Source organism: Protopterus annectens, chromosome 13.part0 (assembly GCF_019279795.1).
Source record: "Protopterus annectens isolate FY-2018-M chromosome 13.part0, PAN1.0, whole genome shotgun sequence".
Classification (NCBI taxonomy): Eukaryota; Metazoa; Chordata; order Ceratodontiformes; family Protopteridae; genus Protopterus; species Protopterus annectens.
The window spans coordinates 110,369,005-110,386,166 of NC_056747.1; the positions used below are offsets into that span (position 1 = coordinate 110,369,005).

The 17,162-nt window shown below is 35.6% G+C and overlaps 1 protein-coding gene across 1 annotated transcript in view; it reads left to right on the forward strand.

The window, feature by feature from the left end:
* The window catches only part of LOC122787839 (dedicator of cytokinesis protein 7-like), a 4,057,077-nt gene that overhangs the window by 3,110,384 nt on the left and 929,531 nt on the right, over nucleotides 1-17,162 (forward strand). Inside the window, exon 28 of the mRNA XM_044054755.1 lies at nucleotides 4,566-4,690. Within this exon, the coding sequence (XP_043910690.1) occupies nucleotides 4,566-4,690 (125 nt within the window). The remainder of the gene's footprint in view (nucleotides 1-4,565; nucleotides 4,691-17,162) is intronic.

The window sequence follows — 17,162 nt, forward strand, 5'->3', positions numbered from 1 at the left end:
GATGACAGTAGCACTGTTAGAGGAGATATTAAAGTTTAAGGGTGAGGTCCTGGAAGTGGGGGTAAAGAGAAGAAGTTTAGTTTTTTTGGCATTTAGTAAGAGGAGACGACTGGAGAACCATGTTTCTACAGTATTAAAGACATTTTGGGTACGTGAGATTAGTTCTGAAGTAGAAGATGCTGAGCAGATGAGTGTAGAATCATCAGCATATTGAATACATGTAGCTTGAGGGATTGTTGTTTGCAGATCATTAATGAAGAGGGAAAAAAGAAGTGGGCCAAGGATACAGCCTTGAGGAACTCCAATGGAAACAGGCAAGTAAGAGGAAATATGGTTATCCCATAGAACTGCCTGTTTTCTATTTGTGAGATAGGAATTGAACCATGTAATGGCTGAGGAATCGAAGAGAGTGATTCAAGAGTCTTAAGTAATAAAGTGTGGTTCACCATATCAAATGCTTTAGAGAGGTCAATGAAGAGGGCAGAAGAGAGTAAGTTGTTATTACGGTTCTGATTAATGGTATCTACAAAGGAGAGCAAGGCAGTAGTAGTACTGTGATATGGCCTAAAACCATGTTGACAGTCTGCTATAATATTGTGGAGAGATATATTGTACAAGTTGATGATGAATACATTTTTCTAGAATTTTGCCAAGGGTGAGAGGAGAGCAATTGGTCTATAATTTGAATAGTCATTGGAATTTCCACCTTTATGAAGTGGGATGATATGAGATGCTTTCCAGATATCAGGGATGATTTCTTCTTTGATGGCCCTATTTATGAGAATAGATATAGGATATGCGATAACTTTGGCAGCCTTTTGTAGAAATAGTGAAGGGAGCTTGTCAGCAGAGGGGGTGCAAGGTTTTAGTTTAAGAAGGAGTCTATAAATGAACGTTGTAGAGATAGGTTGTAGTGAGAATTTAGAGGAGGTGTTAGTTATGTTGCTTGGTAGGCAGAACACACATACACGAATAATAATAATAATAATAATATCAACAACAACAACAATAATACCCATTTGTTAACCAAGTAAGCCCGCCAGGCACACAGTCCCTTTTTGAGGGGCGACCAAGGAACGTCTGGTTAAGTGAATTTCTGAAGGTCACACACTATGCAAATGGGAGCTCAGGGAATCAAACCCTGTACCAAAGGAAGTACAACTGACAGCCTTCACCCTCTGTGCCATATGCCAGACAGCTATATTGCACATATGCAGGGCATAGCAAACCCATTGCACTGAATCTTATTAGAACAACTGTATTAAACTCTTCAGGACCTTGTGCAGTGCAATGACTTTATTTAAAGTGGTAAACTGCACCCTTTTTTAATCCAGCCAGTGGTATGAATGACACCGGTCCCTCCTTGTGAAATTTAAATCTTGCCTTTTGTGAGTAACTCCACTCATTAACTAACTTGGTAACTAGTCACTTGGTATTTATAACAGAATGATGCATCAGTTAAGTATACAACTTTAACAATTGCATACAATTATGTATATTATATACAATATGAAGATTATATCACAGTTCGGTACTAAATGTATGGAACTTGGTTTGTACTTTTTCACCAGCATAGCCCATAACGTGCTTCTTTCTTTTGTTTTTTGGAATTTGCATTCAAGGAAAATGCTAATAATCTCATTGTTGTAGCGTAGGTTTGCGTCATGAGGACATCAGGCTGCATGATGTCAGCACTGCAGGATCAGTGAGCTCGTTACAAAGACTGCATTTCAATAAAGCTGCATGATGTCAGCACTGCAGGATCTGTGAGCTCATTACAAAGACTGCGTTTCAATAAAGCTGCATGATGTTAGCACTGGAGGATCAGTGAGCTCGTTACAAAGACTGCATTTCAATAAAGCTGCATGATGTCAGCACTGCAGGATCAGTGAGCTCATTACAAAGACTGCATTTCAATAAAGCTGCATGATGTCAGCACTGCAGGATCAGTGAGCTCATTACAAAGATTGCGTTTCAATAAAGCTGCATGATGTCAGCACTGCAGGATCAGTGAGCTCGTTACAAAGACTGCATTTCAATAAAGCTGCATGATGTCAGCACTGCAGGATCAGTGAGCTCATTACAAAGACTGCATTTCAATAAAGCTGCATGATGTCAGCACTGCAGGATCAGTGAGCTCATTACAAAGATTGCGTTTCAATAAAGCTGCATGATGTCAGCACTGCAGGATCAGTGAGCTCGTTACAAAGACTGCATTTCAATAAAGCTGCATGATGTCAGCACTGCAGGATCAGTGAGCTCATTACAAAGACTGCATTTCAATAAAGCTGCATGATGTCAGCACTGCAGGATCTGTGAGCTCATTACAAAGATTGCGTTTCAATAAAGCTGCATGATGTCAGCACTGCAGGATCAGTGAGCTCATTACAAAGATTGCGTTTCAATAAAGCTGCATGATGTCAGCACTGCAGGATCAGTGAGCTCGTTACAAAGACTGCATTTCAATAAAGCTGCATGATGTCAGCACTGCAGGATCAGTGAGCTCATTACAAAGACTGCATTTCAATAAAGCTGCATGATGTCAGCACTGCAGGATCTGTGAGCTCATTACAAAGATTGCATTTCAATAAAGCTGCATGATGTCAGCACTGCAGGATCAGTGAGCTCATTACAAAGACTGCATTTCAATAAAGCTGCATGATGTCAGCACTGCAGGATCAGTGAGCTCGTTACAAAGACTGCATTTCAATAAAGCTGCATGATGTCAGCACTGCAGGATCAGTGAGCTCGTTACAAAGATTGCGTTTCAATAAAGCTGCATGATGTCAGCACTGCAGGATCAGTGAGCTCGTTACAAAGACTGCATTTCAATAAAGCTGCATGATGTCAGCACTGCAGGATCAGTGAGCTCGTTACAAAGACTGCGTTTCAATAAAGCTGTACATTTTTGTATAAGGTCGACAATTTGTGTAGGAAAGGCAGAATATAAGATCATCTATGAAGTCATTGAAAACGTCATATCGCAAAATCTATTCCTATGTTTGCAAGATGTGCACAGACACAAATATCTTGTCAGACCTGTATCAGAATGTCTAAGGTAAATGCTAGTACATTTCTATACAGAATTCGAACAATTATCAACCAAATCTAAATTCTGCTTGCAGCAAATTCCAGAGATTGGGCTCTTAGATGGAAAAAGTAGTTGCACAGAACTGAAGAATGCAAGGTGGGATGTTGAGTCCACATACATACACCGCCTGAGCCCATCAAGGAATTTAGCTTATAATTTTTGAAAAGGTACAGCAGAGTCTCCTTGGAGAAAGAATTTGAAGTATAAGTGAGGAACATGTTTCTCTGTGAAAGTGAAGAAGACAAAGTTTTGGAGTGTGACCTACTAAATCTCTACTTTGGAAGTGCACATAAATCAATAAAGAAGTGTGGAGTTTTGGTGTACCAGTCTTGAAGCTGTTTGGGATATCAGACAGTGAATGTTCTTCATACATTTAGAACTGAGACACCTTTCTGAAGCGTACTTCTGACCTTCATTGTTAGTAGGTTATACGTTCTGTAGTAGCTCTTGCACATTGTTTTCAGTTTTCTGGGTATAAATTAAGAAGAAAAAGGAGGGAGTCTGGGTGCTTCCTGTAATGAGAGATATATAGCCAAGTCTGTATGTTAACCTTTTATGACTGTTTCTTTAAACTTATTCTTGATGCTTTTGGCTGAATCTACAGTAAGCACTGCCCTAATCAGATCACTGTCTAGGTGCCTATTGACCAGGTCATCTGTATACAGTTCACAATTCATGTTGGAAAGGCAGAACATAAGATCATGTATAAAGTCGTTGAAAGCATCATGTCTCAGAATCTATCCTTGTGTTTGCACGGTGTGCATATACACAGGCATCAGAATGTCCAAGATAAATGCTAGCACATGTCCATATAGAACAATTAGTAACCAAATCTAAAATGTAGGCATGTTATATAAGCACGGTATGCAGAGAAGATCTTGAGTTATGCATTCATCTAGTAGTGAGCAGTTTGTCTTAAGGTATACCACCTTTGCATTGTATCACTCATGGAGATACTTGGAGGGGGTGGGAGGTTGGCATAATGGTTAAGGTGTTAACCTTGCAGACAGAAAGTGCAGGGTTCGATTCTCACATGGGGTAACTGGCTAGGCTTAAAATGGCCCACCGGGGCAATTAGCCTAGTACTAATCTATGAACCTATGAACTTGATATCAAACACCTCTTTTATACGTAATTTTCCCTTGTAGTTTCCCGTTTTAAACTCTTAGCATATCAGGTATTAATTCACAAATCCATATTTAAAACATAATATGTCCTTTCATTTACTAAAATTTTGTAGCTTGCCCATCATCTTGAAGTCCACTGCTTCTGGTTTAGGAGATGTCCGTCACATTGTCTGCTTCTAACAGAAACAAGTGACAGGTGCTCTTCTAGTGATTATTGGTGTTTTTTCATGCAGCAGTACTTTTTTTTGCTGTGCATTTTGACATATCATCATTATAAATGAACTAACTTTATGTTCAATTCTCATCTAAGATGTTTAGCTCATGATAACCATACTCTTGTCTTTCAGGATGCTAGCATGCAGGAGGTCTTCAGTGAGGAATACCGAGCATCTGCTGGATTCCGTCAGCACCACTTTTTAGTAGGGCTGCTATTCAATGAGCTAAACAGCATATTCTGTGTGCCATCAGAAGGGTAATTTAAAGCTTTTCTTGATTCATATGCCTGCTGTAGTGGTATAAGTCACCTTTGATTTGCTTTGCTTTGTCAAATGTTATGTCTGTGTTTATCTTGCAGGCATTTTTCTACAATAAATGAGTCCCTTTCTTAATTCATTCACTCCAATGGAGCTCAGGAAGTTTGCACTGTAGCTTCCAATGGTTGGAGCCTAAGCCTTTTGACAGAATCAAATTAATTTCAAACAAATGTTCCTTTCTCTGGAACCAAAGGAATTATGAAAAGTGTAAATGTCAAACTCTTCAGCACAAACTATTTTTATAGTGGTAGTACTATTTAGATTCTAGGTCATAAAAATTATTTTTGTAAGTCACAGTAACAATTACATTTGTAATATTTTGTAAATGACTTGCAATATCTCAGCAACCACTCAAGTTACACACATACTGTCAGCAGCATTTTATTCATCTAGCTGAGGGCTTTCATATGAGGATAAGGAGTTCTCTCAGTTACTTGGTTGTTGAGAAATTTAGAAAAATGTCAAAATTATATCTATATAAATTTAATGTCATAAAAACAACAGTTAATATCTATGTACCTGCACTAGATATGGGTCAAATATTAATGCAGTTGAATTTGCCATTGTGTAAGCTTTAAGATGAAATGTTTAAAAACCTTGTACATAGCATGGTTTTGGAATTATAGATGCAAATATAGACAAGCAGTGTTTGACACCTAGAGGTGTCTGTGGGAGTTACGTGCAGATGCACGTGGAGGCGTCACTCGGATATAATGAGTTAACCTACCTTCAGCTTAGTATTGATAATTCCTGGCCTCTTCTGCATTCAACAACTGCCGTTGGCACTATCTTTGATCATGCATGGGTCTACTGCCATTCTTCTTGATTTAATTTCTTCTAGAATGCTCCTTTTCGCTATTGGACTTGAAATTAGGTGGAATATTCCTTCATCGGTGGGATGTTTCCTCTTAAACATATGTAACCACATTTTTCCTTAAAATGTAGCATATCCCATCCTTCCGGTGCACATCAGTAATATTTTCTGCCTTTCTTCTCTTCATCAGCTTTCCATACTTCAACTGGCTAATGACTAGAGTCTGTGGCATGTATGCCTGGGTTATTTCTGATCAGACACTTTCCTTCTTCGTTGCAGTCTTGTTTCCTTTTCTTCTGAACTACCTTATAAACATATATTGTTTAGTGGGACTCTAGCACTGTGCCTATAATCTGTTCATGTAAACCAGGTACTGCTTGCATAGCCACACATGGTATGTCTAATTTTCACATGCATACATGCAAGGAATGAGTATATACAGACACACTTATTGTGTGAAGTTAAGTATAGCAAAACTGCTACAATTTATATATATTGTGAATATATACTATAGCCATTGCCACTTTAACTGTTGCATCAGCTAATGTTTTGCATTTAGAGCCCTTAGTTATTGTGTTTGAGATGACTGAAGAAAATGCTAGTTGCCTGTTTGATTAAAATGATGAATTATCCTGGTGTTTCTGCACACAGCCATCAGTCACCACTGATTAATCACTGGAACACGTTCTGACATCTTGCTCACACACACACACACACACACACACACACACACACACACACACACACACACACACACACACACTGTAAGTGTATACCTATAGACATGTTATATGTATACCCACACACAAACAAGCCCTGTACTAGAGTGGACACCTCTGTGATGTGAATAGCTTGATTGAAACAGTCTCCAAATGTGAGGTGAGTGAAAGTTCATACCTCTGAATCATGGCAGCAAATGGGAAACATTGGGTAGTAAGCAACTGCAAGGAGCAAGCCTTCCCGCATCAGCTAAAGAAGCTCTAAAAAAAAAAAAATCTGCTACATACAGTGTCCTAAATCTGGCTGTTTTTTTTGTTTTTTTTGGGGGGGGTGGGCGGATAAATGGTCATTGAAAAATAGCTATATCCAGTTACTGCACATGTGTGTGTGCAGTAATGTGTGTTGTGTATACATGCATATGTGGCATGAAAAGTAGGATTGCATGTATTAACGTGATGGAAAATGACAGTTAACTCACTCCTTCCTGATAAAACATCCAGTCCCCGCTGCCAGCAAAACCAAAACATGGTCAAATACTGCCCTAAGCAGGGTACCGGACTGCCCCCCCCCCCCCCCATGCAATACCAATTTCCTACTACTTGGCTGTCTCTCATCGGTACATACAATATTTAATTTTTTTTATTTTACAATGGCCACAGAGATTTGGATATAATTTAAAACTGTTATTTTAAATTTTATTTTGTCTTTCATTGAAAACAGACTTGGCATGAGCAACAGCAAACTTCTCTTCCCCTGAAACTCACATTTATTGAAAATGCACTGGGAAAACAGTTAAACTACAAAGCGTGGTGGGGCAGCATATAGTGAAGCAATTAGTATATATGTGAAGGGTGGGTACAGGAATTTCAAAAGACAAATGTGCACTGTGTTTGATAACAGCTTAGGACAGCCCACTGGATGCTAGTTTCCCCTTTCAGGGACAGACTGGGAGCGCTGTCTGGTGAAGTGACCGGTCAGAGTCACACAGCAGACAACTGAGAGAATCAAAATGTGCACTACAAATGCAGCTCATAGCTGTAGTCACCTATAGAAAGTAGTAGATAGACTGCTGTAGCCCTACACTGTGCATTTCACATCATGCACCTAAAAAATAATGTTAATTAAACATGCATTCACAGTTAAAATATTAAAATTTAATCTGTAGACTTCATGCTGTCCAGTTCATTTCATTCACAACCAAATAATAAACCCACTAACAATCAACAGAAAAAGAAACCAAGACCCATACTCAAGGAACATGACTTGTGATGTGCCTGTTTACTATAATCAGTTCCTTCCTCTATACTGTAACTACTGTGAGTTGTAGTAACCAAGTATTTGCACACACACACACACACACACACACACACACACACACACACACACACACACACACACCCATCAATTACAACCACTTACATGACTGTAGACCTCAGATATCTGCTTGAGAAAAGTTAATGAATACATACATAAATAATGGGCTAGAAATACATCTCAGTTTGCTGCGGACCTTCCAGTTTCTTAGGTCATTCAGAGATAGACTGGTATTAACTTACCTGAAATTGTGTTTTCTGTAATCTATCCTGGAGGAACACACACACACACACACACACACACACACACACTACATTATTTATTACCTGGCTAATAACCTTCTGATTTAATATTTTAAATTTTTCAATTCAGCGTTTGCTGATTTGTCATAAGGTTTTAAACTGGATTTTAATTTATCTATACTACACTGCATGACATCAACTGCTTATCCCACTCTTTTTTTACATATGTACCAATTTTTAATTCTTCCATATAGATAAGCTTTTAAAGAATCCCAGAGAATTACTTCTGAAACTTCTACATTATTATTAATTTTAATATATTAATCTATTTTTTTAGACACCATTCCTTAAAGTCTTTTAATTTTACTATATAAACAGGGATTCTGTGATAGTAAATCAAATTACTTGGCTTTAACGTTAATGTAAGTGTAATAACATTGTGGTCAAATAAAGGACATGAAGTTATTAATATATCTTCAATTTTAGTAAATAAACTACTAGAAGTAAAAACTCTTATCAGTGTTTGCCTGCGTGACAATCTATAAGAATAATGTGTAAAGTTAAGTGAGTTAGTTCATCTAATATCATAAGTATCTCTCGAATGTTGAGAATTAATAAAATTATCTAAGTGTTTAGCTACTGAAGATAGCTTAGGAACCTTATCAGTAGTTGTGTCTTTACTAGAAAGAATACAGTTAAAATTTCCTGCAGTAATCAGTTCACCTTTTGTATATAAGGTTTTAATATCCAAATATTTTTTGGCAACTTTGGCTCCAATTCCAGGTATCCAGTAAGAATTCACAAAAGTATAAGTTTTTTTGTCAATTTCTACTACTGCTAAACCCAGCATGGCATTTTTATCTGAATAGGTATTTAATATTTTATGCATAGGTAATGAACTTCTCCAAAGAATGAGTGAATCTCTGTTTTGATTTAAAATTGGAGCTCACAAGAGACGAATAATCTTTTAACATCACTCTATCTACATCTTCAGATAACAAATGCGCTTCTTGTAAGAAAAGTATGTGAGCTTTATGCAATTTTAAATATTTGTTTAAGCTGCTCCTCTTCAATGGACTATTAAGTCCATTGATGTTTAATGAGAGACAATTATATGTCGACATTCATAAGAAAATGTAAATACACTGATTTAAGATTATTTAGCTTATAATATAATAACCAAGTACTAATAAATGTTGTTATGGATAGATACAAAAAAAAAAACAAAAGCAAAATTTTAAACTCATATATATTCAAACTTTATAATTAATCTATATAGTAACTCATGGTCTTTTATTAAAATTGGCTCTTTTCTTTCTAGCTCTTTCAAAATATTAAAAGGTACAAACAGAGTTGTCCCTTGTCACCTCTAGCAATTGAACCTATCACAGAGTTTATTAGACCTTATAGCAAAATTCAGGGATTCTTAGTAGATGAAAGTTATTCCTATAAAATTCAGATATTTGCAGATGACATTTTAATAACAAGTGATGATGTTGAAGCTTCAACAGAAAATTTAACTAAGTCTGTTAATCACTTTGAAAAAGTATCAGGTTGTAATGTGTAACCCTGAAAAATCAAAAACTTTACTTATTAGTAAAAAGTTAATAATAATTAAATAAAATATAAGAATTTTATTTGGGGCAATTCACAAATTAATTATCTTAAAATTATAATTAAATCTAATGTAAAATAATCAATAACAGTAAATTTTAGTAATTTAATAGACACTTCTTCTTCTTTCAGCTTTTCCTGGTTAGGGGTCACCACAGTGGAACTCTGGTCCGCTAATGACTGGCAGTGGATTTTTTTACGGTGCCGTGTTGCCAGCCCGATGCTCGACCTTCAAAGAAGGCACACCCATTCACGCACATATCTACCTGCATGTCTTTAGACATAATTCAACCGTGGGGAGGACATGCAGACTCCACACATAAGGCGCTCTAGCTGAGAATCGAAAGGGAGAACCTCTTGCTGTGAGGCAACAACGTTAACCGCTATACCACCGCGGCCAGACACTGTTACTAAAATAATTATTACTTTATTATTTAGAATATTGTTTTTTTTTACAATGGAAGATAGACTTACTTTAATAAAAATGATAATCCAACCAAAATACTTTTCTATCAACAATCACTAATTATTCTTCCTCCTACAAATCTTTAAGAAATTAAATTATATTATTCTTAATTTTATTTGGTTTTCCAATAAACTAAGAATATGCTTTGATTGGCATGTTAAAATTGGCAAGAAGGTGAATTAAGTTTTACAAATGTTGAATTATATGACAAATTCATAATTCATAATTTAATATCTCTATGGTTAAATTCCTTTTACCAATGACCATGAAAATCCATTCATGAGATATTAATAAATAATAACAGCTATGTTGTAGAATCTTTCTCTTAATTTGTAATAAATTTTACTGGATCTTAAAAGAGATATGTTTACTTGAAAAGAAAAAAATACTATTCCTCTCCCTTCACTGATTACATCCTTATAAAGTTTAAAAGATTCATGAATTCTAATTATATAGTTAAATATTTATTTTTTTATTGTTCCCTATATCAAATGCTGTGGGTTATTTGGGAACTTTTAATATAAACAAAATGCTAGACTTTAAAGATTTAAATTTAATCTTTTGGTATCAATTTGTAATTGGAAATAAATTGCATAATATAGATTATCTTCTTGTAAGACATTGCTTGGAAAATAATAATTGGTTGACTATACAATCTTGTAAGAAATATGTTAATAAAATCAAAATCGCCACTGATTTTCAAACAAATCTTATTCCAAAGATACTTGAGTTTTTTTCAGGATCAATAAAAACTCAAATAAGTATAAATCATATATATCAATAGTTTATACAATAAGAGCAGATTTTGGGTCCACAGATTCATCTTTTTTGGAATTATTCAACTAAGATTAATGAGAATGTCTTTTCTGATGAAGATAAATGCCTAATTCTTAAATCTGCGGGAAAATCTACTTCTTCTCTTTATTGGAAATGTATACATGGAGATTTCTTCATAGAGCTTTTTTAACACCACATAAATGGCTTTAATATATAACAATGGGAAAATTAATTGTTACATAATGCATACAAATGTTTCAAGCATGGGCATTAAAGCCCTTCTAGCTTGCCAATATGCCAAAACACTTGTTCCCATAATAAATGTCCAGGCTGTTCTTAAAAATATCTAAACTAGTACTTGCTTTAATGTAATTTGGTAGTCTATTCCAAGCATCAGGTACTCTGTCAGAGAACCAATTAGTTACACTTCTCATTCTTATAGAATCTTCTACATAGGTTATCTGATGATTCTCTAGTACTTTTTGATAACCACAAACATTCCCAGAGGTAGTTGTCCCTAAATGCTCTATATACCTTAATACTATTTCCTCTTAAACATCTGTAAGAGACACTGTACACATTCATATATTTTAGTTAACTTAGATTTTCACATCCATGGATGCCCTTAGTATATTTCCACTGTACTCTTTCCAGTTTATTCATGCTTGTTTTCCTATAGGGTTTCCGTATTGTTATTCCATACTTATTTCCTAGACTTTATAAATCTTTTTATACAACCTATAGTTCTATAACTATCATTAGCCAATTGGTTTATATGATTAAAAAAACTCATAGCTGAATCTACCCATATACCCAGGTCCTTAAATGAGTCTACAGTTTCAGTCACTGTGTGCTGTATTAAATATTCACATTTCAGTTTATGTCTCCCAAATCTCATATGCTTAGTTTTTGATGTATTTATCAACATATTATTCTCCTGTGCCCAAATGGTCAATTTAGTCAAATTATTTTGCAGACATGCCTTATATGTAACACTTGTAATCAGTTTACCCAATTTCAGGTTGTCAGCATATAGACTGTAGAACACCTCAGATGAAAAAGTAAGGTCTGAAAGATACAATCTAAGCATGTAAGGGCCTAGTACAGAGCCCTGTGGGACATCTTGACTGTAACCAAGATTTCACCTGTCCAGTTGGTGTGTGATACTTGCCATGTCCTATTTGTAAGCCATGCAGCTATCCATCCTATCAACAGTACATCAATACCTAGTTGTACTAATTTATTGACTAGTGTTTTGTGCATGACCCTGTCAAATGCTGAAGTTAAATCCATATAAAATCACATCACAGCACAATTTTTCATTCATAGCTGTTATTATATTGCTATAGAACATCATGTTACAGGTGGTAATAGATCTATATTCAACATATGTATGCTGATATGTGGTTTCATGTCCCAACCTATCCAGTTCTGACAATAACTTATCCAGTATTACCTTTTCCATTATTTTTCCACAACATAAAAGTAGACTTAATGGTCTGTATGATTCTGGGTTTGTCCTACTCCCCTTTCCCTTAAAGACAGGTTTAATAAGTGCATGTCTCCAATCCTGAGGAATCTCCCCATATTTATATGACCTAGTGAATAATAGATGTAATGGTAGTGTAAGTTCTTGCTTAAGTGTTGTTAGGTCATTGTTACTTATTCTGTCTCTTCCCTGCGGTTTGTTTGGATCCAATTTGCACAGATTGTTTTTAATATAACCTAATTTGATTCCAGTATCTGGGGTTACCTGGATGTTACTAGGACAACTTACCACCCCTTTTGTGGAGCCAAATTGTTTTGCATAAGATTTTGTAAATATATCTATAATCTCTTGTGTCTGAGAATAAATTTTAGAATCTGCACACAGTTTATCAATTTGTGTATCTTTACACCTTCCACATGTTATGTATCTATAAAAAGGTGTCCTATTATGCTCAATATCTTTATATAATAAATTTTCTTCAAATCTTTCTTGATCCTGTCTAACACTATGCTTAATCTGTTTATCCAGCTCAGTTATTTCAGTTTTCAAAGTTGTTGTTCAACCTCTCTTCCATTTCTTATATTTTTTGTCTCTTACCTTAATCAGGTATCTTGTTCTTATGGAAATATACCCCCCCCCCCTGATGTTGCGTGCCTAGATCCTGATGTTAAACATTTTTTTGACTTTTTGCACTCAAACAATTTCTCTCTCAAAACTTTCCACATTCCATCTGCAGTTTTGCCACTGAACAACTCACTCAAGTTAGTTTTATATGGTAACTGTTTTGCTTCCCTATAATCTGTAATTGACCTTCTGTGCATTAGCTTAGATTTCAGTTTGGCAGAATTATCTAGCAACAAATTAACCTTTATGACCCCATGATCACTGCACATCTATGGTGGTAAAACTTGACTTGAAGTTACAGTAATTTCTTTGGGAACACAAACAGTATCTAGTATATTCCGTCCCCTGATAGGTTTTTTTACAATCTGAAGCATTTGTTGTTCCTGAATATACTCTGTGAATAATTTCTTTACTAACGTTGTTGAATCAATATTATTCCAGTCTGTTTCTGGTAAATATAAGCCCCCAGCTATTATTATTCTTCCCTTCTGTGTTTCATGTAAGAAATATATGAATTCCTCTAGGTCATCTGCACTTGACTTTGGTGGTCTGTACACTCCAACAATTGTTATATGTTCCAGGGTTGTCTTTATTGTCACAGTTACACAGTCTGTAGTGTTGGTGTTATCATTGAACATGTAATAATCACAAGTCTCATAGCTGTCTTTAATCCCTATCATAACACCTCCACCTGATTTTTTCTTAGAATGTCTGTTACAGTAAAAATATTTATACCCTGACAGAACTGGTTACCAGTCATTGTTTTTTAACCATGTTTCACAAACTATAACAACATCAATCTTGTGGTAATGTAGCACATTTTCTAATGAAAAAAAAATATTATTAATGCTCCTAGCATTAACAACCATCAGAGATGCATCAAATGTTGCTATCTGTGAACTGTTACATGTTTGATCTGGCAAAAATCCTGGCTAGTGTTTGTCAAATATTGCAAAATATCTGCTGCAAAAATTCTCTTCCCTGATCTAGACAAATGCACACCATCCTGTCTGAGCACGTGTTCCCAAAAGAAGGTTTGGATGCTCTACACATTTCCATTTTTTAAAACAAGACATTTTTTCCATGTAGGCGTTTATCCAAAAAATCTTTTCATTCACAGTGACCTGACTATCCTTTCTATAGGTGATTTGTAAAAAATATGTCCTAACACCAGTACAAGCTATACTATCTAGGAGGGCTGTCAGTTCCCGACTAATAGCCAGAGAATCTCTGTTGGTGACATTAGTTGTACCAACATGAATGAAAACAGATCCATACTTCCTTACATTAAGGTGTTCCAAGGCTTGTTTCACATCTTCTATTTCTGCTCCTGGCAAGCATAACACTACTCGATATTCATTATCATCTCTGCAGATATAAGTATCAGTCCCTCTAATAACTGAATCTCCATTTACAAGAATATCTTTGCTGACCATCTCTGAAGAATCTTCAGCTTCTGATAGAGTCATTTCTGCTCTATCAATTGTTATGAAGGATAAATCTTCATCACCATTAGTCTTATTAATTCCACTCTTTTCATTGCGTATTAAATTCTCATCCAGCTGGCATTGTAAATCCACAGCTTGAGCCATGTAGTCAACAGTTGTCTTTCTCTTCTTTTTCCTTACAGTAATGTTCTTCAACCCTTCCACTTTCAGTTTTGATTTCTTCCTTTTCACCTGCCCCTTGCCCCTTTTTTATACCTTTTCCATTTGAAAGGTGATGCTTTTTTCTGTAGACTGAGGGTTTTCTGATAGACAGCTATCTTCATTCCCAGTCGCCAGTGTGTTACATAACAAAGTAGAATCCTTTTTAGTACGTATTATCTTTCCTTTCCAGTCATTCGTCAGTTTCTTTTTCTTCCTTATTTGTTGAGAACTTCTTCCTTTCTTTCTTTTTTTGTTTCCTTCTAAACAAACCTGATCCAAAGATTGCTGAGTACTTGCATCCACAATTTCATAGCTCTCAGGGGCCTCATCATGTTTCATAGGAGTTGAATGTTCTTTGCAGAAAATAGATGCATCATTTCCTAAATCTGTTCTATTTGTTCTATGCCTAACATTATTTAGTTCTTCAGTCCAGTCATTAATATATGATACAACAGTTCTCCAAGCCATGCCAATTGCACATGTACAATCATCAAGTCGAGATTTGCTTCTAACAATGGTAAGCAAATCATCCAACTTTTGACACGAGGAACAAAGATCACTAGTGTTATCAGCTGTTACCTTTAAATATGCATAGCATTTATTACACTGTACAAGATACGTGTGCATTAGCAAATCATTAATTGCATACTCATTTAAGGAATCCATATTCAGCTTTAATTGAATAAAATATTGCAAAGGAAAAAATTACACAAAGTCAGTAGCAAAGAATTCAAAGGAACTTAAATCATCTTCGATGACAAAAATTATACCAGCAATATCCAACTAAATAATAAAATACAATAATGTTGTTCTGAACATACAAGTTCTACCAGCCAGAATGAAGTTGTAATTTCTTTACGTCGCGTGCAGTAGCTTCTGCTCACTATAGCTTGCAGTCCTTCCTTTTAACAGTAAAAATAAATAACAATTCTTTTACCAGTCAACTCCACAACAAATCACAAACCAAGACAGGATTGTTTTGATATGCTCAGAATTTTCCTCTCTGCAGTCTGTGCAAATTTATAGCTGTCTAGGCCCCTTGTGGTGGCTAGAGCTTGCCTGTCCAAAACCTATCCCTTTCTCACAACCAAAAGTGAAACTAAAGTTAAAACAACAAAATATGAATCAAAGTAAAGCTTGTTAATAAGCAGTCTCTTCCTACTTACAGACAGTTAAAAATAGTGATAAATGCAATATAAATTCAAATAAAACTGCTCTTATCAGTCATCTCCACAACAAATCACAAACCAAGACAGGATTGTTTTGATATGAAGGTGTAATGAAGTCTGTGATGCAGATTGATTTCATGTGATATTGGATTATAAAATAGTAACTCCTTGTGGGGTTGAATTAATAAATTTTGCCCAAGCTTTGTGGACGGATAATTGTATCATTTCTAACTCCTTGATCTTATTTAATGCTCCAGTTCCAGATTCCATTACTAGGGTGCAGGTAACTCTCCTTTGGTCCATTTTAGCTATAGTAAGAAAAATAGTCATAAAGAATTGGAAATGCAAAACTACTCTCTCTTTCACTGAATTCATTAATTTCGCAAAACATGTCTGTAAAAAAAGAATTGTCAACTGCCAAAATGAGAACTTTGAATTTTATTCACCAGTTTAGATTTTGGTCAAAATTAAGTGATTTACTTGATAAATTTTATTGATTTAATTTTCTATGTTTAATTTTGTTGTAGACATCTGTAAATAGTTATTTTTGTTCTATTTATCTTGAAATATTTTTTTACAATCTTTGTTTTAAAATTAATAAAAAGTTTTTTATTAAAAGATACTACGTTAATACACATATAGTATCCATAGTGGACAGAGTTAGGAATGCATACATGGTATAGTTGCATAGTTTATTAGTTGCCAGGTGATATTTCAGAGTAGATTTGAATTGTTGCAAGTTATTTAAAAGCCTGATGTGGTTTGGAAGTTTGTTCCATGTCTTGAGGATGGTTACAGAAAATAGAGCGTCAACATAATGATTACCACATGTATTAGCAAATGTTAATTTAAGTTCTGGGGATCTTAGGGTTCTATGTGGTCTATGCCATTGGATGAGATTTGACAGCGAGGGTGTTTTAAGTGGCTGATGAAGTATTTTGTGTGCTGTGAGTAGCTGGGAGAGGGTGATGTATTGAGGAAGTTCATGCCAGTTGAGGGTATTGAGCACCGTGCAATGATGAGAGTGGTTTGGGAGGCTGCAGGTGAATTTAATAATTTGCTGTAGGTGCTTTCTAGTTTTTGTTTGGTGGAAGAATTGGAATTTGAATATTGTTGAGGCATGCAACATCATACATTCCAGCAAGCCTTAAATATGACCTAATTAATTTTACACAGTGAAGTAGACATATTGTTGCCCACAGAGTTACCAGCAATAAGACACACTCATGCACATGCTGCATCTCTGTCACCGGCTGTCATCACTACCCTTAAAGCATCAAAATCTCCTGAGCTTCATTGCTCAGCTAACAAACAAAAACACTAAAAAGGTTCTCCCTTGCAGCTCCTGAAAAGCCAGACAAATCTCCAGTGGGTAGAACATTTCAAAACAAATCTCTCATGCAGGCTTGGCTGAGAAAGGTACTCCCAGGCTGACATGGCTGCTAGCTAAAGGCGCTCCCAGGATGACATGGCTGCTGGTTACAGGTACTTCCTAGCTGAAGTGGCTGCTGGTGATTTGCTGATACTGATAGT